The sequence below is a fragment of the Chiloscyllium plagiosum genome, unplaced genomic scaffold, assembly GCF_037043375.1.
Source record: "Chiloscyllium plagiosum isolate Xiang-an unplaced genomic scaffold, Cpla_swu_hap1 HiC_scaffold_17, whole genome shotgun sequence".
Taxonomy (NCBI): Eukaryota; Metazoa; Chordata; class Chondrichthyes; order Orectolobiformes; family Hemiscylliidae; genus Chiloscyllium; species Chiloscyllium plagiosum.
In genome coordinates, this window is record NW_028270155.1 from 67295822 (window position 1) to 67318829 (window position 23008).

General features: G+C 39.9%; 1 protein-coding gene across 8 annotated transcripts in view; it reads left to right on the forward strand.

Annotated features, from left to right (window-relative positions):
• Window positions 1-23008, forward strand: part of LOC122558548 (cyclic nucleotide-gated channel beta-1-like) — a 204313-nt gene that overhangs the window by 34632 nt on the left and 146673 nt on the right. For 7 of the 8 annotated variants that reach the window (XM_087996039.1, XM_087996040.1, XM_087996043.1 and 4 more), the window contains 9 exons: window positions 625-832; window positions 2432-2567; window positions 4979-5021; window positions 7713-7893; window positions 10331-10442; window positions 12087-12168; window positions 12989-13067; window positions 17974-17991; window positions 21763-21838. In XM_087996039.1, the coding sequence (XP_087852165.1) occupies window positions 625-832; window positions 2432-2567; window positions 4979-5021; window positions 7713-7893; window positions 10331-10442; window positions 12087-12168; window positions 12989-13067; window positions 17974-17991; window positions 21763-21838 (935 nt within the window). The remainder of the gene's footprint in view (window positions 1-624; window positions 833-2431; window positions 2568-4978; window positions 5022-7712; window positions 7894-10330; window positions 10443-12086; window positions 12169-12988; window positions 13068-17973; window positions 17992-21762; window positions 21839-23008) is intronic. The other variant, XM_043707256.2, reaches the window with a different exon arrangement.

Sequence of the window (23008 nt, forward strand, 5' to 3'; positions counted from 1 at the left end):
CAGGGTTAAACAATATTAACCATTTTCTGAGAATGTTTATTCAGTTATTTATGAATTTGCATCTAAGTATTTTGTCACAATCTGGAATTGAAAGGATGGAGAATTTAGATGAACAAACATTTTCTGTTTTATTTTCCCTTCCTCAATTACTCTACTTTCTATTTAGGGCAGTGACTTCTGTGCTACATTTCCACAGACACTGGTTACTGTCACCACCTATTTCTCTTGTGTGTTCTTAGATCGATGAACCATTTGGTTTTAGGGGCAACACAACTGAGATTGACCCTGCTCTTACCTAAATTAGCACACTTATTTTCCACTTGCGACCACTCACTAGCAATCAGACATGGAAACCTTGTTTTTTTTTGTCTGCCTTCTGTAATTCACTGTAATTGTGTTGCACCTGCTATGGTGAGCTATCTCAGAATAAATGTTTAAAATGTAACCTTTCTGGTCAGCCATGGAAGCAAGTGGAAAAATATGTAGAATTTTATGCAATAAGAGGAAAGACCATTGAATAAATTTTTATATTTTCCTTAGCAATCTATGTACTGTAGTACATTGCAGCTTAGTGTTTGTGATATGAACTGTTCTTCTGAAGATAATTTGTGTTAATGGTGACAGTGATACCCTCACTAGTTCCAGCTCCAACACCAGCTCCAGATCCATCACCAGCTCCAGCTCCACCTCCAACACCAGCTCCAGATCTGGCTCCATCTCCATCTCCAGTTCTAGATCCAGCTCTGGTTCCGGAAAGTGTTCCAGCTCCAGATGACCAACCACTAAATCAGGCAACTCCTATTGCAGAAAACCCATCAATCCAGGACCAACGGTAAGCTGGGTGTCATCAACAAAACCCATTTCCATTTTTAAGCAATTCATTAATGGAATTTATTTTTCATTCATTATGAACCACTTATCATGGCTAAAATTTCTGATCACTGGAAACCAACCTCAGAGGTTAATTTGCTATAAGATAAGCAATACTACCTGAAAATGTTGGGATTGGTACCTTCAATAATCTTTGCATTTCAAGCCATTTTTACTGCTTTTGCCAAGACATTGACCCAAATCTTCTAACTTGGGTTAGAATCCATACTTCCATTCTAGATTAAACAAAAAGGTACATGGCTACCTTACTCTGAAATTTTTTTGGACATTCTTCCAATGGAGGATTCTGCAGAGCTCACAAAGTACAGGTAATTTCCTAGGTAGCAGCGAAAAGAACTTTTTTAGAACACAACCCTTTATATGGCACTAACTATGGTATTCTGGTAACTAAAAATTTCAGATGTCCAATGGTTCTTTGGGAAATTACAGAACAAAGGAAGTGTATAAAGGCAGGTGGATGAGGTTGAAGGGTAGATTGGGATAGTCATGTCAGATTGGTAGGTTAATTAGGTTGAGGTGGGGTTTACAGTTGGGTTGGGTTCAGGATATTCATGTGATAGAGTGGCCTGGTTATGTTAGGCCAAGTATTTGCCTGTTCCAGAGTATTTGAGTCAGAGAGCAATCAGGATTTGGGGATGTGATCAGACGGTTGGTGGGGTAGTCAGGTTGGAAGATAGTTAGATGTTTGGGTGAGATTTGGGTGGTATCCGTGAGTGCAGTGAGGAGGTTGTACAGGGTAGTCGAGACAGGGAGATGGAATACTACACAATTTAATTCCTTTCAAATGTATGCCATATGGAATTAAGGGCAACAACATTGGCGCCAATTTAGTTTCCAAAAACAGTGATTGCATTAATCAGGACAGAGTAGCTAAATAGAGGCAAATAGGACAGAAGGGAGCATAAATTCAAATGAATCAAAACCAAAATATATACAATAATCAAAAATCAGAATACTCTAGATCCTGAAAATCTGAAATAAAAACCAAGTATGCTGAAAATACTTTGTTGGTCAGGCAGCATCTGTGGAGAGAGAAAAAGTTAACTTTTCAGGTTGATTGTCTCTCATCAGAGCATTGGATTTGAGCAACAGGTGACAGGACATAGATAAATTAACAAAGGTCTGCGATAGGATGGAAGACAGCAATGATCAAATGTTAAAAGAGTTAGTTTTCAACAAGGCCAAAGGGGAAGGAAATGAGGCAGGAAATTAAGGTACAAAGAAACAAAAACCATGCTTAGAACGGATGTGCTGCTGCCTGAAAGCAAAAATAAGAGAAAAAACTGAAACATGGAGCGGAAACACAATGGGTGGAATAGAGTTTTACACCGTTCATTGTTTCTTTATTGTTCCTACATTAGTCTCTTTCCTTCCATGCTACTACCTCTCCTTGTGGTCTCTTCTGCTGTGCTACCTTTGGTACTCCTTTAAGCCCACTCTGTTGCTGGAATTCTTTACTAATCAGCTTGCCACTGACATGTCTATGCTTCATTCTCCATCGGAAAACATGGGGATGTTTTAAAATTTTCATGTTTTACAGGGATGGAGGTCGAAGCGGTGGAATGTTCAGGTGGTTTGTACAAGGGCTGGAAAAAGTGTTACCACAACCAGAAGGAAAATCTAGACCAACCAATCTCAGTGTGGTGGCAGCTGAGGTGTCCACTGCTCCCCAGGAGGTCTGTACATCACAAGTCTTTTGATTGCTTCTTTGTCTGGAACAGAGTCTCCACTGAAAGGATAACATGCTGCTTTATGATGTATGCTGTTGAAGGCAAAACACAGCTTCATATATATAGTACAAGTAAATTTAGCTATCTTATAATTCCAAAAGCAATCAAAAACTGAAGGATATATAAATACAATGTTAACATTTAATTCTCCAAGCTAACTTTGAGGAAACAGCAAAGATGACTAGAAAGATAGTTCCAAGTTTCAAATCCACTTCTGACAGGGAAAATGAAAAGATAAAGCTGTGTTTACAAAATGCCTTCCACAACCTCAAGATATCCAAAAATCTTTACAGTTACTGAATTACTTTTGCAGTATAATATTCAACAGGGGAATGCCCCATTCTTCTTTAGAAGTGTGAGGGCAGTCAGGTTTAACTAAGGTTAGTGTCTTTTCCTAAAGACAGCACCTCCCTTGGTACAACACTGAAGTGTCGCAGTAGTGAGTATGTGCTTAGTTCTCTAGAGTGTGGCTTATGTGCATGAACCTTTGGCTTAGAGGCAAGAGTGGCACTGCTGAGTGACTGAGATTGTTTATTAAATATGGGGACACGATACAAGTATTTGAACTCATACGAAGAATATTGTTCAAATAATTAATTCCAGATTTTTTTTATTGAATTCAAATATTTGCCAAGGCAGTATTTAAACATTGGTCCTTGGAACATTAACTCTGGATTAATCATGTAGCAATAAAACCACTGGGTCATTGCCTCCCCTTGATCATGACCTTTGGCTAACTCAACACACATCATTCTTCGAGGCAAAAGTGAGGACTGCAGATGCTGGAAACCAGAGTTTAGATCAGAGTGGTGCTTGAAAAGCACAGCAGGTCAGGCAGCATCCAAGGAGCAGGAAAATCGACATTTCGGGCAAAAGCCCTTCATCGGAAAGTATTCCTGATGAAGGGCTTTTGCTCAAAACGTTGATTGCTTGCTCCTCGGATGCTGCCTGACCTGCTGTGCTTTTCCAGCACCACTCTGATCTAAACACATCATTCTTCTCTTCTTTGACTGAGGTTTTTCTTCTGTTTCAGTCTTCTTCCTGTGCATTGGACTTTTAAGAGTTATGAGTCAAAGAGCACTGGAAAAGCACAGCAGGTTAGGCAACATCCGAGGAACAGTAGACTTGACATTTCAGGCATAATTCCTGATAAAGGGCTTATACTCGAAATGTCGGCTCTCTTGCTTCTCGGATGCTGCCTGACTGCTTTTCTTTTCCAGTGCCACACTTTTTGACTCTGATCTCCAGTATCTGGAGTCCTCACTTTCTCGCTGTTAATAGCTATGGTTTATTAACCTTTGCTAGTCACTACTCATGGGCATGATCAGAGACATCCTGAACTCTAATTGGTTTACCAATGCAAGAATATTATTTGATCCATCTCAGATTGGCTAGGTTGTGTGGGCACAATTCCTAATCGGTTTCCCTACACGTGATGGTCATCTTACTGATATCATTTCCTATGATCTCCTGACTTATTCCCTGAGATGCCAGTCACTTCTGGGATCATTCCTTTCATTGCTTATGAAATTTATCGGTCACTACAAGGTAATGATGTAATTTGTTGCCTGTTTCGAGTATATGTAATGTTGCACCCTAATAATCAGTATCACCCCAAATGAATAACTAATTCATCTAAATGTTCTGGAGAATCATAAAGCCTTTCGCAATAATTGTTAAATAAATATGTGGTAAATTAGTAAAAAATAACATCTTGTAACACTTTAAAGTATGCGAACAGAGGTAAACAATACCCTTGCAAAATTCATAAAGCCCAAAATGATCATGCCTGTGGCATACTTTAAATCACAAATATCAAGCAATTCAAAATCACAGAGCATTGGGCCATGAAAGAAAGACCTTACTTTCAAATCAGACTGTATGGTTATTCTTCCATAGAGACAACCAGCCGAATTAAATAAAATTTAATACCTCACTTGCTAGATCAGGTCAAAATTATTGAAAAGTAACTCAATACTACACATCATTGGGCCTCAGCTCTGCTTCCTGAGGACCTCATAATTACACAATCCTGGATTCTTGGACTTTGTCTCGAGGGACTGCTTGTATTTCTGTAGCTTTTGGTACTGCTGATATTAGAGAGCTTTTGGCCAATAGATACAGGGTTTCTGCCTGATCAAAGGATGGATGTCCCATATCCAGCCAATTAAAGCTCGTTGGATAGTTGCATAGCGATGGGAAGTCAGTATTGATGGCAATGCATTCATTACCCCACTTTTCAGATGACAGGCTGGCAAATGCTACCAACCAAAAAATCCTTGCTCATGTATCATTAAATAAAATCATAAGCTTTCTGATGACTATGAAAGTAAGAGTTTTATTTTCTGCTGTTACAGGAAACTGCAAAAGCACAGACAGAACAATGCACTGCTGAAACAAGTGAGTCATTGAGTTGAATGATAGTTGTTAGAATATAATTGTCATTTTTTTATTAATTCATGTGATGTGGGTCATTCCTGGAAGGCAAACATTTTATAACCAATCCCTAATTTCCTCTTAGATGTTGGTGGTCAAAGAGTCGTAGATTTATAAAGCATGTAAACTCATCCATACCGACCAGATATTCTAAACTGATCTAGTCCCATTTGTCAGCAATAGGCCCATATCCTTAGAAACCCTTTCTACTCACGTACCCATCCAGGTACCTTTTAAATGTTATAATTGTACATGCCTCCACCAGTTCCTCTGGCAGCTTGTTCCCATACATGCACCATCCTCAGGGTGAAAATGTTGCACCTCAGATCCCTTTTAAATCTTTCCCCTCTCATCTTAAACCTATGCCCTCTACTTTTAGACTCCCCTACCCTGGGAATAAAGACCTTGGCTGCTCACCAAATCTATGCCTGTCATGATTTTGTAAACCTCTTTGAGGTCATCCCTCAGCCTCCAACGTTCCTGGGAAAAAAGTTCTAGTCTATTCAGCCCCTCACCACAGCTCAAACCATCTAGTCCCAGCAACATGCTTGTAAATCTTTCTGAACCTTTTCAAGTTTAACAACATCTTTCCTGTAGAAGCGAGACCAGAATTGAATGCAGTGTAGTCTCTACCTTTTCTGTGTTATGGGAACACCCATGGTGCTATTTGATAATGAATTTCAGGTTTCTGATCTAATGACAGTGAAAGATTAGCAATGTCTTTCCAAGACACAGTGGTGTATGGGTTGTTAGGGAGCTTGTGGTGGTGAGGTTCCCTTGTGTTTGTTGTCTTTATTCTTCTAAATGTAAAGGTTGGTGGATTGCTGGGTGTTGTTGAGGAAGCCTTGGTGAGTATAAAGATTTCTGAATACTTGGAAGTACATGACAAAATAGAGAAAAATCAGCATGGTTTCATCAAGGAGAAGTCATGCCTGACAAATCTGCTAGAATTCTTTGAGGAAGTAACAAGCAGGTTAGACCAAGGAGAGCCAATGGGTGTTGTTTACCTGGACTTCAAGAAGGCCTTTGACAAGGTGCGCACATGAGGCTACTGATTAAGTTAAGGGCCCTTGGTGTTCAAGACAAGGTTCTAGCATGGATAGAAGCTTGGCTGTCTGGTAGAAAGCAGAGAGTGTGGGGATAAAAGGGTTCTTCTCAGGGTGGCAGCTGGTGACAAGTGATGTTCCGCAAGGCTCAGTGTTGGGAACACAATTTTTCACTTTGTATATTAACGATCTAGATGAAGGAACTGAGGGCATTCTGGCTAAGTTTGAAATCATGCACTTTGATAGGAAGAATAGAGGGATGGACTGTTTTCTAAATGGGGAAAAATTCATAAGTCTGAAGTGCAAAGAGACTTCAGATTTCTAGTCCAGGATTTTCTCAAGGTAAATTTGCAAGTTGTGTCAGTAGTTAGGAAGGCAAATGCAATTATGGCATTTATTTTGAAAGGACTTGAATATAAAAGCAGAGATGTACTTCTGAGGCTCTATAAAGCTCTGGTATGACCAGATTTGGAATATTGTGCACAATATCTCAGGAAGGATGTACTGGTCTTGGAGCGTGTTCAGAGGAGGTTCACAAGAATGATGCCAGGAATGAAAAGCTTAACATATGAGGAATGTTAGAGGACTCTGGGTTTATACTCGATGGAGTTTAGAAGGATAAGGGTGGGATCTAATTGAAACATACAGAATACTGAATGATCTGGACAGAGTAGATGTTGGGAAGTTGTTTCTATTTGTAGGAGAAACTAGGACCCACTGGCACATACGCAGAGTAAAGGGAAGACCTTTTAGAATGGAGATAAAGAAGAAATGTCTTCAGCCAGAGAGTGGTGAATCTATGGAATTCATTGCCACTTGATTGAATGGTGGAGCAGACTCGATGGATTGAATGGCCTAATTTCTGCTCCTGTGTCTCATGGTCTTATAGTCTTAAATCCCTCTGGTCATTCACATTCCCCATTCAAAATATAATGATAAGAAATATAAATAGGATATGAAATCTTGGATGCTGGATGAAATAAATTTGCTAAGTTCAAATTTATTCAAAATTGTGCACTTATGATTAATAAGTTGAAGTTTTTCTACTCCATTAAGTTCAAAATTTTAGAAAGCATTATATAACATGTGTTAGATTACTTAATACCAACAATATTGGCATGAATTTTCCTCAATTTCTGCATCTGTAGTTTCCATATTAATATAGAAGAAACAGATGGGGTAAGCAGAACAATTACAGAAAGAGAGAATTTGACTGGAGAGGAAATAGACAAAAGGACACAGTTGAACAGAGAGAAAAAGGGCGCATTGAATCAGAAGAAAGTTGAAAACTACATTCTGAATTGATGAGCATTAGTTGTTTATTTGACTTTTCACAATGTCTTTGTCTTAGGTAGATAGGTTGGGAGAGAATTGATGTTCCTCAGGCACAATTAAGTATATACAAAGAATTCCAGTTATGAAATAGTCTCAAGCAAAATTTCCATAGCTCAGTGGCCAGAACTAAGGCTTTGTCCTTTTTTTAGCTAATAAACACTGACATGGTTTGGTTAGGTCAAGTGGCCCTATGACCTGTACTTGATTTATGTTTTAACAATTAGTTCAGAATATTGCTTATACTTGGAATTTGAATATATCTTTTATTTGTCAGTGCCTGAGCCTGTGGTTAAACCTGAACCTGAACCTGAGCCTGAGCCTGAGCTGAAAGTAGAAGTTGCTGTGGTACCTGAGACTCCTAAAGAGGCTACTGTCCAGCAGGCAGAACTCCCTACAGATACTGGTTCCATTGTCAGTGTCTTTGAAATGCCTCAGTCATCAGCTAATGGCAGCAGGTAACAAAACACTTACCCCTTTGTAAGAACTATGAAATGTTGACCATTTGAATTAATTTATTCATAGTAGTTTGTAAAGTTGTCATAACTAAAGTCACTCTACACAAGTACTAATCTCACTAAAATCCTATGATGGCTTCAGACAAGAAACCTGCTTCCTTTCTACACTTCTTTCACCACTGAATCCAACATTATAGTTAGAATAACTTTTGCTAACACTATTGTACAAACAGACCATTGTCACAATTTTCCCAAAATAAAATGAAATAACAATCAAAATGAAGCTGCATTATTCCAATCCAGGTGCTGATTTTCTATCACCAATTCTTCTTCCTAATAGCCATTGCACGCAAATATATGAATTTCCTCATTGCCCCTCTTCTGAAAAATCAGCAGTACATATACTCCATTTGGTATTCACTTTGTAATTATAAGCATACCCGGGAGGAATGTTAACATGGGTGAGCATGTGGGATTGGGCAGGTAAGTTAAATTGAAAGACTTCTGAACACATTGGGAAAGCATCTGCAATCTGGATCTTTCCAAGGCATGACATGAGAGTGGTTACCCAGACTGCTCCCAGGAGCTGGATTGGTATTTAAAATATGAGAATGAGATTGGTAGCTTTTAATTTACACTTTGCAGATATTATAGTGGGAGCTGGGTTTCCCATACCTCGGAAAATCTGGCAGCCAGTAGTTTGTAAAGTTGTCATAACTAAAGTCACTCTACATGGGTACTAATCTCACTAAAATCCTATGATGGCTTCAGACAAGAAACCAGTTCAGGAGAAGATAGGTCTCTTTATGGCACTGCTTATGGGTCAGAATGAGCAAAAGTTATTCCCCTTCCCCACTCCTTATAAAGGCTAGTGGTGTATGTTTGGACAGGCATAAGTGGGTACTGCAGATTCTGGAGATTAGAGTAAAGATTAGAGTGGTACTGGAAAAGCACAGCAGGTCAGGCAGCGTCTGAGGAGCAGAAAAAGCGACGTTTCAGGATGTTTGGATGCCAATTCAGTCCCTCAGAAAAGCACCAATGGGGGATTTCCTCAGAGAAGCACAAATTTGCCGCTGACCAGAAATTGAGAGTAATTAGCACTTAATGTAAGTGAATTGAAATGTTAGGTTTTTAAAGTTTGAGAGTGAATAAGGTGCAGTATGACAGAGAGTTTTCAGCGAGAACTCAAAGGAAGCACATGACTGACTACTGTGACTTCAATGGTGAAGTAAATAGCGTAGAGTCAAATGGAATGAGGCCGTAAAGAGAGTTTAGAATTAAACAAGGATTTTGAAATCCAAGTAAAATAAAGAACTGTAGATGCTGGAGATCTGAAATGATAAACAGAAATTGCTGGTGAAACTCAGCAGATCTGGCAGCACCTGTGGGACAAAGCAAAATTAACATTTGAAGACCAGTGGCTCTTTATCAGAATCAGTTCCATCACAACCTGGGGACGGCCGGTACAGGTAGTCCTATTATGCCATAGTTGCATTCCAGTGAAATCTTGCTTAATAGAAATAATGGCACATATGGGAAAAGTGGTGTTACGGGTAGTCCAGCAAAAAATATCACTCATGATCATTCAAAAATCACCCAAAAGCCTAACAAAAAGTATAACACGGTCTGAATGAAGGTTTAAACCATTTTTATTATCAAAGCAAAAGTAAATTTAACACGTTACATTGAAAAAATATTGTTAATGCAGGGACAGAGGGTCATCATTATCACCACCTTAAGGTGCAGTTGTGGTTGCAGGAGTGGATGGCTGTGGTTGAATGTCTTCTGACTGTTTCTTGGGGATTGGTTTAGAATGTGTGATATGCAAGTACAAGAACAATTTCGAAAGGCAAATGCTATGTATAAGAGTAATGCAGTCCTACAGGAATTATACAGGGTTTGTACAGGAATTGTACAAGAATATTCTTGTCTCAGAGAGAGAACAATGAACATTCATTAATCTAACTTTTGAGATGAAGCTACTCAGTGCATAGTATTGTGCCTCTCACATGCTCTGTCAGCAGCTGACATCAGCACATGTGCAAAACAGTGTGGAGACTTTGGCGCTGACATTGGCACAGGTGCAGAATGAAGTGTGTAAAACTATCGCCACTAGAATTATGCTGTTGCGAACTGAAGTAAGCATTCTCAAAAATACTGTTCCCTAATTCTTTGGCGACATTATAGCCACATTGCGCTGCCAAATCACACTTTGTACAAGAACCACCTGTACGTGAATTTGATGATGATCTAGCCATAAGGTTTGAATTTTAATTCAGGACTCACCTGGACCTGGGTTTAGCCTGTAAAATGTGATTTTCTCTTTTATTTTGTTCTTTGCAAAGTTGTAAATACTTATTGCCCCACAAAGTAAATTTTAGGAACTGAATATTTTATCCTATTTTGACACACAATATTTTTCCCTATTGATTTTCAGTATGTTTGGTTGGGTGACACAAAGCCTGGGAAAGGTGATCCCTCAGCCTGTAGGGAGCTCTGTGCCTGTAACTGCCAAAGTGAAAATGGAGCCAGCACCCCAAGAGTATGAGGTATATTCTGATGGCTCTTAACTAATATTATTTCAATTACTTAGAACATATTAGATAATGTTATTTGTTTGTATTTCATTAAGGATAAAATAATTTAGATATGTTTAGTTTGGGCTGTACATTTCTGTTGAAGAAATGGGGTAAAAGCCCATGGGATATTATGTAAACCTGTGTAATTCCATCTGATTTTGATAAAACTTGGAGTTGGCATGGGGGTTACCAGACCTGCCTTTACACTGCCCTTTCAAAACATCTTAATTCCATTCTGAGGTGAACATTCTGAAGTAATATAGGATGAGAACAACTAAAGATAGGCAATAAACATGGGCTCATCCAACAAAGGCCACATTTGTTGAATGAATTAGGAGTGTTCTAAATTTGGAAATATAATGCAGATCATTTTTGTATTGCAAGTCTGACAACATTGGAGCTGGTTTGAGACAGAACTTAATCCTGATTACAAGTGTGCTCAGTGAAATTTATCTCATCACTATGGGCTAAATTTGATTCCATATATGAAACATCAGTGTTTTCACACCATTCAGTTCCTGGAATGGAAGTATGTTCCATACTTAAGGTAAAGTTGCCATAGTCTTACCAGACCATAGAGCTGCTGTCTCATTTGAGGGAGACAACTGTAGTTTAACTCAAAGGCCACCACAGTTCAGGTGATGAGAGGTTGAGAAGGAGAGTACTTCAGCTGCTATGGGAATTGAGTCCACACAGTTGATATCACTCTGCGTTGCAAACCTGCCGACAACCAGTTGAGATAACCACCCAATCTGTGCACTTCTTGCTCAGATGTGAATGAAGACACTTGACACAGCGTGTGGTCTTGCCATCAGGAATGGCTTTCATAGTTCCTCCTTTTTGAGTTAATCTTCACCTCACTCTATTTTTTGATGGATGTTTTGTGTGCTGTAAAACTGTATGTAGCTGATGAGTAATGTTGACCTATGAGATGAGTTGCAACAGGAAATAGGATCTTGATAACAATTGTGTAACATGGTGATGGTACACATTCTAAGTTTATTAGGTGTGTTACTTCACTTCAAAGATCATTGTACTCAAATTAATACTCATCATCCAATTCAGTCCCTTCAAAGACTTTAAATTCATTATGTCAGTCTTATACTTCCCTTAACATCTATATTTTTGAAAGTTCAACTTGGTGTCACCCTTCAACCAAGTTCTGCTCTTCCTTTCTTCATTCTGAGATTTTTCAGTGACCGTCAAGCCATCTGTGAAGTTTGAACCTGCATCATAAATTTCTGGTCCTTGGTCTTTAACTATCTGCACAGTGATCTGGTCTGCTGCTCATGTCACATTTTAGTTGAGTTCTTGCATTGTGATCTGCTTTAGTGAGTTTGTAATTGGTGCAGGTAGTGGATTTGATTCTGAATGCCAGTACAGTTATTCCCAGAATTGAATCTAAAGCTTTGAGTTGCAGTGATGTTAACTATTAATTCATTACATGATATCTGACAATAAAATGTACCAGATATGCTAAAACAACTACTTAGCATATTTTCCACAGCAATAGGAAACCAGATAAGTCATTCTCAATCACTGTTTGACCAAATCAAATGGTTTCCATTCACCTCTTTGAAGCTTTATTCAATGTCTATCACATTTCTTTTCAAGGTCCCAGTGGAGGAGAAGGAACCACAACTGAATGTGACTAATGTTAATGAGGAAGTGCCCAAAGCTGTCACCATTATAGAAGGTATTATCTTCCATCTGTAGTTAGCCATAGACTATAGCGACCATAGAAATATCTCTCTGTTGGACAGGCAAAGAGAGTCAAGTGGTTCTAGCTTTAGGGCCACCATACTGCATCCAATACAGAAATAAGAATCTCTTCCATACATACCGCTCGCCATGGGTGTATTGGAAGGATTAGCAATTTGATAATCAATTTATTTGATCACTTCATGAACATTCTAGCAAGTCCTGGAATAATGCTGAAACCTGAAGCTTCTAGCTCAGAGGCAAGGTCCATGTCTACTGAGCCAAAAGACCAAGGTATATTACATAAATTGACAAACACACAAATCTTGTTGAAGGAAAGTGGACTTAAGGATTATAAAATCAACCATGATCTCATTGAATGATGGAGTTAATTCAGTGGGCTGAATGGTCTACTACTGTTCTTGTATCTTATGGTATAGTGGCCTTTAGTATGTAAATTATTTGGAACCCGCAAGATGTCAGATGCAATCCCACATATTATAATCTGAGGTAGTAAAATGTCAGCATAGTCCCAGAAGACACTTGTCTCATCACAGAGAGATCACTGGTGGTTGTTTAGCCTGAAAGTTACCATATCACAGGTGAGGAGAAGGCAGGACATTCAAGATACCCTTAGCTGGTGCAGGGATTCAATCTGCGCTGTTGGCATCAGTGCATCCCAAACTAGCCATCCAGCAAACCAACCCCTGCTATTATGTAATAGCTGTAGTTCTTTGTTATAACAAATTTTGATCCGATCTGATTCATGATATCATCATGCCTATATATTGGTATTTATGTCCTGATTTCCCCAGTTGTTCCAGCTGATCCAACCCCAGAACTGATAGTGAAGGATGAGAATCAGCCAGCAGGAGAGCCAGTCACTAAAACAAGGTAAGAGCGTAGAGGAATAAAGAGGTCATGGCAGTTCTGATCTCATTACTGATTAGAAAGCATCTAGGGGACCTTTCACCTGCTGATTAATCAGCCAGTTTTACTCGCAGTCATTGTGGATGATTTTAGTCTGTATTTTGTTTGACAGTTCAGAACTGATTTCCATTAAATTTCACCTGATTGGGTCCTTATTTTATTTTCTGGTTATAAATACTGGACATTATGAAGCTGGAGAGATGGGCTGGTGTATGAGCTACAGAGGTACAATAGTTGCACTGTATTTATCAGAAGATATTGAGAGCATATTAAAAAGGCAGTACCTTATTCAAGGGTGACTTTAATTTTCATGCAGATTGAGAAAATCAAATTGGCAGAGGAGGCCCCAAAGAATAATTCATACAATGTATTCAGGACAGTTTCCTAGATCGGTGTTGTAGATCTATGAGGGAATCAGGCTATTTTGGATCTGGTAATGTGTAATGAGGCTAGTTTCATAAATTATCTCCAAGTAAAAGATCACTGAGGAAAATGACTATACATGGCAGGATGTAGCACTCAGTTTGAAAGTGAGAAACACAAGTTGAAAAAACTACACCAACCTTTAAAAACCAAAGAACTGTCGTTGCTGAAAATGAAAACAAAACAGAAATTGCTGGAAAAAGTCAGCAGGTCTGACAGCATCTATGGAGAGAAACCAAAGTTAATGTTTCAGGTCTGATTACCCTTTTTCAGAACTGATTGTAGCTGGGAATAGGTTGGTAAATATGCTGAAGATGAGATCGGTGGGGAGGGGTGAGGAATAAATGATAGGTAGAGATAGACCCCAGAAAGACAGCAGAACAGTTAGGCAGTCAAAGGGATGGGAATCAATCACTGCTAATAGGCGTCATCAGGACTGACAATCTATTGTCTGTGGTAGCAGTCCACGTGATATCAAGCTCTGGTGTATGGGAGTTGGAGTAAGAACGTGAGAGAAGGTGCTCGAACCTAATGTTACATGTATCCCACAAAGAGGCAGGCATATCTGGGGCCCATGTGGGTACCCATGGCCATCCTTTTGACCTGAAGAAAGTGGGAGGAGTTATAGAGTCATAGAGATGTACAGCATGGAAACAGGCCCTTCAGTCCAACCCATCCATGCCGACCAGATATCCTAACCCAATCTAGTCCCACCTGCCAGCACCCGGCCCATGTTCCTCTAAACTCTTCCTAGCCATAGACCTATCCAAATGCCTCTTAAATGTTGCCATTGTACCAGCCTCCACCATTTCCTCTGGCAGCTCATTCCATACACGTACCACCCTCTGTGTGAAAACGTTGTCCCGTAGGTCTCTTTTATATCTTTCCCCTCTCATCCTAAATCTATGCCCTCTAGCTCTGGACTCCCCCACCCCAGGGAAAAGACTTTGTCTATTTACCCTATCCATGCCCCTCATAATTTTGTAAACCTCTATAAGGTCACCTCTCAGCCTCCGATGCTCCAGGGAAAACAGCCCCAGCCTGTTCAGCCTCTCCCTCTATCTCAAATCCTCCAACCCTGGCAACATCCTTGTAAATCTTTTCTGATCCCTTTCAAGTTTCAAAACATCTTTCTGATAGGAAGGAGACCAAAATTGCACACAATATTCCAACAGTGGCCTAACCAATGTCCTGTACAGCCACAACATGACCTCCCAATTCCTGTACTCAATACTCTGACAAACAAAGTAAACGCCTTCTACCTGCGACTCCACTTTCAAGGAGCTATGAACCTGCACTCCAAAGACTCTTTGTTCAGCAACACTCCCTAGGACCTTACCATTAGGTATATAAGTCCTGCTAAATTTGCTTTCCCAAAATGCAGCACTTCGCATTTACCTGAATTAAACTCCATCTGCCATTTCTCAGCCCATTGGCCCATCTGATCAAGATTCCATTCTAATCTTTGTTCAGCAACACTCCCTAGGACCTTGTCATTAAGTGTATAAGTTCTGCTAAGATTTGCTTTCCCAAAATGTTCTCCCTGTATTCCATGAGATCTAACCTTGCTAATCAATCTCTCATTGGGAACATTGTCGAACGGCTTACTGAAGTCCATGTAGATCACATCTACCACTCTGCCCTCATCAATCCTCTTTGTTATTTCCTCAAAAAACTCAATAAAGTTTGTGAGACATGATTTCCCTAATCAGTCCTTGCCTTTCCAAATACATGTACATCCTGTCCCTCAGTATTCCCTCCAACAACTTGCCCACCACCAACATCAGGCTCACTGGTCTATAGTTCCCTGGCTTGTCCTTACCACCCTTCTTAAACAGTAGCACCATGTTAGCCAACCTCCAGTTTTCCGGCACCTCTCCTGTGACTATCGACGATACAAGTATCTCAGAAAGAGGCCCAGCAATCACTTCTCTAACGTCCCACAGAGTTCTAGGGTACACCTGATCAGGTCCTGGGGATTTATCCACCTCTACCCGTTTCAAGACATCCAGCACTTGCTCCTCTGTAATATGGATATTTTGCAAGATTTCACCATCTATTTCCCTACAGTTTATATCTTCCATGACCTTTTCCGCAGTAAATACTGATGCAAAATACTCATCTAGTATCTCCCCCATTTTCTGGGGCTCCACACAAAGGCTGCCTTGCTGATCTTTGAGGGGCCCTATTCTCTCCCTAGTTACCCTTTTGTCCTTAATGTATTTGTAAAAACTCTTTGGATTCTCCCTAATTCTGTTTGCCAAAGCTATCTCATGTCCCCTTTTTGGCATCCTGATTTCCCTCTTAAAGAGAACTTTTATTTACACACAGCTTGAGGCAGCCAACAACAAAAGGTAAGTACTTGATCGCTGTCCAAGCACTACTCTCTCAGTCTTTAGTTCTTCTTTAACTTCTCCCACTTTCTTCAGGTGAAAAGGATGGCCATAGGTACCCACATGGGCCCCAAATATACCTATCTGTTTTGTGGAGTACATGGAACATTCCTTATTTCAGTCTCACCCCAGCCCCCACCCACATCTCTTTATCCTGTACATCGATGACATCATCAGTGCTGCTTCCTGCTCTCACCCAGAATTAGAAAAGTTTATTAATTTCGCTTCCAGTTTCCACCCTGCTCTCAGCTTCACCAGGTCCATCTCTGACTCCTCCCTTCCCTTCACCAACATCTCTGTTTCTGGGGATAGGCTGGTCACCAATATCTAATACAAACCCACTGACTCCCATGGTTACTTCGCACATCTCATCTTTAGTATTTATGCCAGCCTTTTCCTCATTACAATCAATTCTAAAGAAGAGTTACTGGACCCAAAATGTTAACTCTGCTTTCTCTCCACAGATACTATTAGACCTGCTGGGTTTTCCAGCAATTTCATTTTTATGCTAAACTTTAATACGGATATTTGCAAAGAATTGAGAACAGAGGTAGCTGGAATGGATTGGAAAAGGCGATTAACAGAAATGATGGTTAAAGAACTTTGGCAGACAGTTAAGAAATAGTTCATGACTCACAACAAAGATATATTCCAGTGAGGAAGGAGGATTCTCGGAATGGAATATATGGACCATAGTTATCCAGGGAAGTTAAGGATAGTATCATATTCAAAAGAAAATAATGAAGAGAGAGAAAGTAAACTTCGAGGTAAAGTAGCAAGTAATATCAAGACAGACAGTAAGAACCTCTTAAAACATATAAAAAGGAAAGGAGAGTCCAAAATGAGTATTGCCCTCAGAGAATGAGGCTGTCAAAACAATAATGGGAAACCAGGGAAATGGCAGAGTAGTTGAATGAATACTTTGCATCAGTGTTCATGATAGAGGATGCCAATAACATTCCAGAAATTACCAAGGATCAAAGAGGTAGAAGAAATAAATACAATAACTACCACAATAGAGAAAAAATACTTGGGAAACTAAAGGGGCTAAAGGCCAATATGTGTTCTGGACCTGATGGTTGCATGCTAGGATATTAACGGAATTAATACAGTGATAGTGGGGTGTACGTGTAGTAATCTAATAATTCTTAGATTCTGGTGAAGTCCCAGACAACTGGAAAACTGTCAATATGACATCCTTATTCAAGAGGGGAAGGAGACAAATAGAAATGATAGGCTAATTAGCTTAACATCTATCATTGGGAAATATTAGCATGTATTATAAAGAATGAAATAGCAGAGTATTTTGAAATAAATGATATAATCAAGCAGAGTCAGCAGGCTTTATGATGAGGAAATGATGCCTGAAAAATTTATGAGAATATGAACACGGAGGATAGATAAAGGGGAGCCAATTGATGTAATATATTTATGTAAGGCCATAAGGCATATAAGGCTTCTTAATAAAGTAACAGCTCATGATTTAGCAGTGCTCTATGAGCATGATTAGAGGATTGGCTAACTAATATGGAGAGTTGGGGATAAAGGGAGCATTCTCAGTGTGGTAACTTGTAAGTACTCGAGTATTATAGGGATCAGTGGTGGCCTCACAGTTGTTTACAACTCTAGGATTGTGAAAAAGCAACAATGAAGGAATGGTGATACATTTTCAAATCAGGATGATGTTTGAGTTAGAGATGGTAATTTTTCCATTGACCTTCTGCCACTGTCCTTCTAGAGGTCGCAGGTTTGGGAAAATCAAATGCTTCTAGTTTGCAGTTGAAATACTGAATTATGAATAAGTATTCAACTTGCCCAACCAATAAACTGAGTGCTGTACGATTAACACTATCTTTAAACTAATTATAAGTGCTATAAATCTGATGACAAAACTAAGTGTCTTCCCAACTCCAAATGCCTCACTCCTCTCCTCTGGTGAACCTCCTACCACTATCGATTATGAGCCCTGGTTATTAGTCATTGTGATATATTATATCTGTTTGGAATCATTAGCAAATATCCATAAGAATTATTCTTTTTCCTTTGGTTTGCAGCAATGAGGAAGCTAAAAGGTAACAATGTTCAATGTGCAGAGATTGTTGCATGCTAATTGCTTATTTTATAACTATTGCTGGTAGGTTTGCAAAATGTAAATATTGGACATTAAAGTTAATTCCTGAGAGGAAGTTTTTTTCCTCTACCTAGTAGTTTTAAATCTTCTCAGCCACTGGTGTTTTGGGCTAGGTTTGTGCTGTAGCCTAATTATAGCTATGGGTTGTAGCAAATCATTCATTATCTTTCAGATACAATTAGTCAATATTTTAGGTACAGTACCTGTATACCCATATTTATGGATGCAGGTCCTTGGGCCCACTTCTCAGCTATTCTCCAGGTTTGCAATGTCCTGTGGTTTCTCTCAGTTTGGATATTTATGCATGTTTTGCTGGAAATCTGTGGAGACTGGGCAGGTCTGTCACTTTTCAATGCTTCATGTTATCAAAAATCAGTATTATTTCACAGAATCCTCCCTCTGCACATCTCACCTCCTGTTCTTACACTGTATTCTGATTTAAATGTTGTTGCTTCACAATGCTTCACAATATTATCAAATACAGACATCCTATTGTTTTCTTCACTTTTAATCCAAAGGGAAGTGTACTGATTGGAACAAGGGCCAGATAGATCATGTTGACTATGAGATCCTTGAAGTGGTTGTTAACCTGGGCCAATCAGGGAGTCCTGGCTGACAGATACAAACAGGAGATTCAGATAGTCTTCACCTTCTAGGGACTGGCTCTGGGCTGGCTGGTCAGAGCCCATATACTGACCACATGTATATAAAGGATGACTTGGTGGCAGGATACCATCCTCTGTGGAAGCAGTAACAGTGATGGAGAGTTGGACTGAAAGTAGTTTCTAAAAGCTAAACAATGGGGTAGGACCACCAAGGGTGGGAGAAAAGTACAAGAGCAGTGCTTGAGCATTTGAAATAGTGGCAGTGCTAAAGGTGGGCACTTAGGCAAAGGGAAGATCCAGTAATCATAGAATCAGGTACATTTTGGCTCAAATGCCACACGTCTGCTGGCGTTCTGCCCAGAAAAGGTGCACGTTATAATGCCTGTATTGCCACTCAGCTGCAACTTTCATTTAGCCCTCTGGGTGAGGACATAATGAATGTGTGTATACGCTGCCATATGTGTACCTTCAGGGCCTCTCTGCCTGGCCTGTGATTGGCAATTATTAGTGGGAAATAGGGGAGGGTTAATCAGGGCTTCTGGTTTTTAAAAGCAACTGATCTTATCTTTGGGAGATCATGCTGATTCACTGCCTGTACCTCATGATACATCCAAATCCAAATGGTGGAGGAAAGAGTGGATTCCTAATCTACTACAATGCAATGTAAACAATATAGAGCCATAGAGATTTTGCAGCACAGAAACAGACCCTTCAGTCCAACTTGTCCAGGCCGACCAGATATCCCAACCCAATCTAGTCCCACCTGCCAGTACCCGGCCCATATCCCTCCAAACCCCTCCTATTCATATACCCATTGAGATGCCTTTTAAATGTTGCAATTGTACCAACCTCCACAACTTCCTCTGGCAGCTCATTCCATACACGTACCACCCTCTGCGTGAAACAGTTGCCTCTTAGGTCTCTTTTATATCTTTCCCCTCTCACCCTAAACCTATGCCCTCTAACTCTGGACTCCCCCACCCCAGGGAAAAGACTCTGTCTATTTATCCTATCCATGCCCCTCATAATTTTTTAAACCTCTATAAGGCCTCCGTGCTCCAGGGAAAGCAGCCCCAGCCTGTTCAGCCTCTCTCTATAGCTCAAATCCTCCAACCCTGACAACATCCTTGTAAATCTTTTCTGAACCCTTTCAAGTTTCACAACATCTTTCCGATAGGAAGGAGACCAGAATTGCACGCAATATTCCAACAGTGGCCTAACCAATGTCCTGTACAGCAGCAACATGACCTCCCAACTCCTCTACTCAATATCTGACCAATAAAGGAAAGCATACCAAACACCTTCTTCACTATCCTATCTACCTGTGACTCTACTTTCAAGGAACTATGAATCTGCACTCCAAGGTCTTTTTGTTCAGCAACACTCCCTAGGACCTTATCATTAAGTGTATAAGTCCTGCTAAGATTTGCTTTCCCAAAATGCAGCACCTCACATTTATCTAAATTAAACTCCATCTGCCACTTCTCAGCCCATTGGCCCATCTGGTCAAGATCTGGTCAAGATCTGAGGTAACCTTCTTCACTGTCCACTTACACCTCCAATTTTGGTGTCATCTGCAAACTTACTAACTATACCTCTTATGCTCACATCCAAATCATTTATATAAATGATGAAAAGTAGAGGACCCAGCACCAATCCTTGTGGCACTCCACTGATCACAGGCCTCCAGTCTGAAAAGCAACCCTCCACCACCACCCTCTGTCTTCTACCTTTGAGCCGGTTCTGTATCCAATTGGCTAAGCCTCCCTGTATTCCATGAGATCTAACCTTGCTAACTATGGGGAACCTTATCGAACGCCTTACTGAAGTCCTTTTAAAAATCCCACAAACAGGCATATTCATGCATAATTAATACAGACAGAAAGTGAACAGCTTAGTAGTGATATTATGGATGGAAAAAATATATAGATAGGAAACAAAACTCTGAAGATCAAAAGTCAGATCACAAAAGTGGGTTAAATTGTCTTTCACAATTCCTTTTGATTTTAGTTATGATAGCGCTTAAAGCATGCTTAAAGCATGCCTGTAAAGCAATGGTCATTCCTCACTTCGACAATCAATCCAATGGAATGAGTGTTTTTTTTTCTCATCAGAATTAAGCTTCTGTGATTTTTCTTTGTTTTCACCATGGAGAGAGAGAGAGAAAGAGGGAGAGAGAGACATGGGACATGGGGAGAGACAAGGATGTATTCAGTTTGCCAGTTCTGGATGACACTGACTGACCTACACTTCCAGCTATGTAATAAAGTACAGCTCAACTAATCAAAGGGTTGTCATCAGACAATCTTTCCTTAATTCAAAAACTCTTCATGCCATTTCGTCGCAAAGTCACAAATCTGACTTCTTAAAAAAGCAACAGCTAAAAATGTGTCCCATTTTATTTTTCAAACTCTCCTGTTATTTCAGCTACATAGTAGTTCAACTTGCATTTCAGTTTATAGTCCAAAAAGTAAAAATATGTAATCCCTGACAATGTATCAACTTCCATTGTTATTGATATGGCAGGGAGGAGAAAGTGAGGACTGCAGATGCTGGAGATCAGAGCTGAAAAATGTGTTGCTGGAAAAGCGCAGCAGGTCAGGCAGCATCCAAGGAGCAGGAGAATGATATGGCAGGGCTAAGTAATTTTTAAATTCCAATGCAAACTCCAGCTTTACCACTTGATCTCATTAACTTTGTAAAGTAAAATTCCCAATGGAAACTTCTGGCATCTTTAGAAACCTGCTACTTTTTTTCCAAGGTCTGTCAGACACCAGCCAGTGCTAAGGAATTCAGAAGGAATTTCCAAGCCTCGTTATCAAGGTTCATCTGTGAAGGGCTGGCATTTGAACAAAATTATTAGAAAGCTGCTGGTTTATAGTAATGGGTTCTTGAATAATACACCTCTCCAGAGCTAGGGAAGAATGTAGAATCTGAAATGTTATTGGCTAATGAAGTCACAATTAAATACTCTGTTGACGCACTGGAGAGCATGGGAAGATCTATGGGAACAATATCCATATCAATTCATGAATATATTTTTTAGGACTATTATGGGATCAAACAGTTGCTAAATTTCTAACTTAATTTATTATTTTGCTTTTCAGTGTCTTCAGTTGGCTAGCAAAAGGTCTTGGGAATGTTGTGCCACAGCCAGTCATCAAATCCCAATTAACAAAGGAGGTATGTTCTAAATGAAGACATTGATTATGAAGAGTGCCTGGATGCTATGTCAGAAAACAGAGATCTCAACAGTAGACCTGGTCAGCAAATAGTTGATGATTTGGCAAATATAAGCCCTACTCCTTATTACAGCCTTGATTCAGACAATACTTGAAAAGGGTCACTGGACCCTGAAACGTAAATCTCATTTCTCTCCACAGCCACTGCCAGACTTGCTGAGCTTTTCCATCAATTTCTGTTTTCATAGCTGAATTTGAGAGGTGATATGAGAGTATGAATCTTGCCCTATTTATCAAGGCAAGTTTCAACTGAATGGCCCAATTAAGCTAGTAAAACTAGATCGGAAGAAATTCTTCACTTGTTGGACACATGCCTTGCGCAAAGGAAAATAGAAATAGTTGCTGGAGGCCAGCTATTTTCGCTGAAAGAGTTCCTCAGGACACCAACTTATGCCCAATGTCTCACTGTCCTCACAGTCAACATGACCAAAAACCTAACTGGAACAATCATGTAAACATCATGGCTACTAGAACAGGTTAGAAGCTGGGAATGTTTTTCTTTATTCATTCAGGGGATGAGCCTTCATTTATTTCTCATTCTTTTGCCATTGAGAAGTGGCAGTGAGCTGTCTTCTTGAACTGGTGAAGTTCATTTGGTGTAAGTAGATCCCCAGTGCTATTAGGGACGGAGCTGCAGGATTTTAACCAAGGGCAGTGAAGCATTCAGCAGGAAGTAACTAACCTCCCCAGGCTCATTAAGATCTCTGTTCCATCATCAAGGCACAAGTCAGAATCATGGTGGGATGTCCATCACTTCCCTGGATGGCTGCTGTCGTAGCACCCCTCCTGAAGTTTAATACCATAAGGGAAAGAAACACCCCTCCACCAGCTGAATATGGTCATAAACTTTCCATTGTGGCAAACAGGAATGAACAGAATGCTATTTTGTGTCACACAAAGTAAGTTGTAGCCCTTTCTACCCTGAAAGCCTCTTTTCTACCCCTTCTGCACATTTGTGCTGAAACTTCTTCCCTATGACCCTGAGCCTTCACTCCTATCAGCTGGTCAGCTGCTGGTTTCACCTTTTCAAATGGGCAACTGACCAACAACACTGAAGTGAGGTCTAGGAGATAAAATATCTTAGCCCTTAAACTTAAACCAGCAAGTGCAT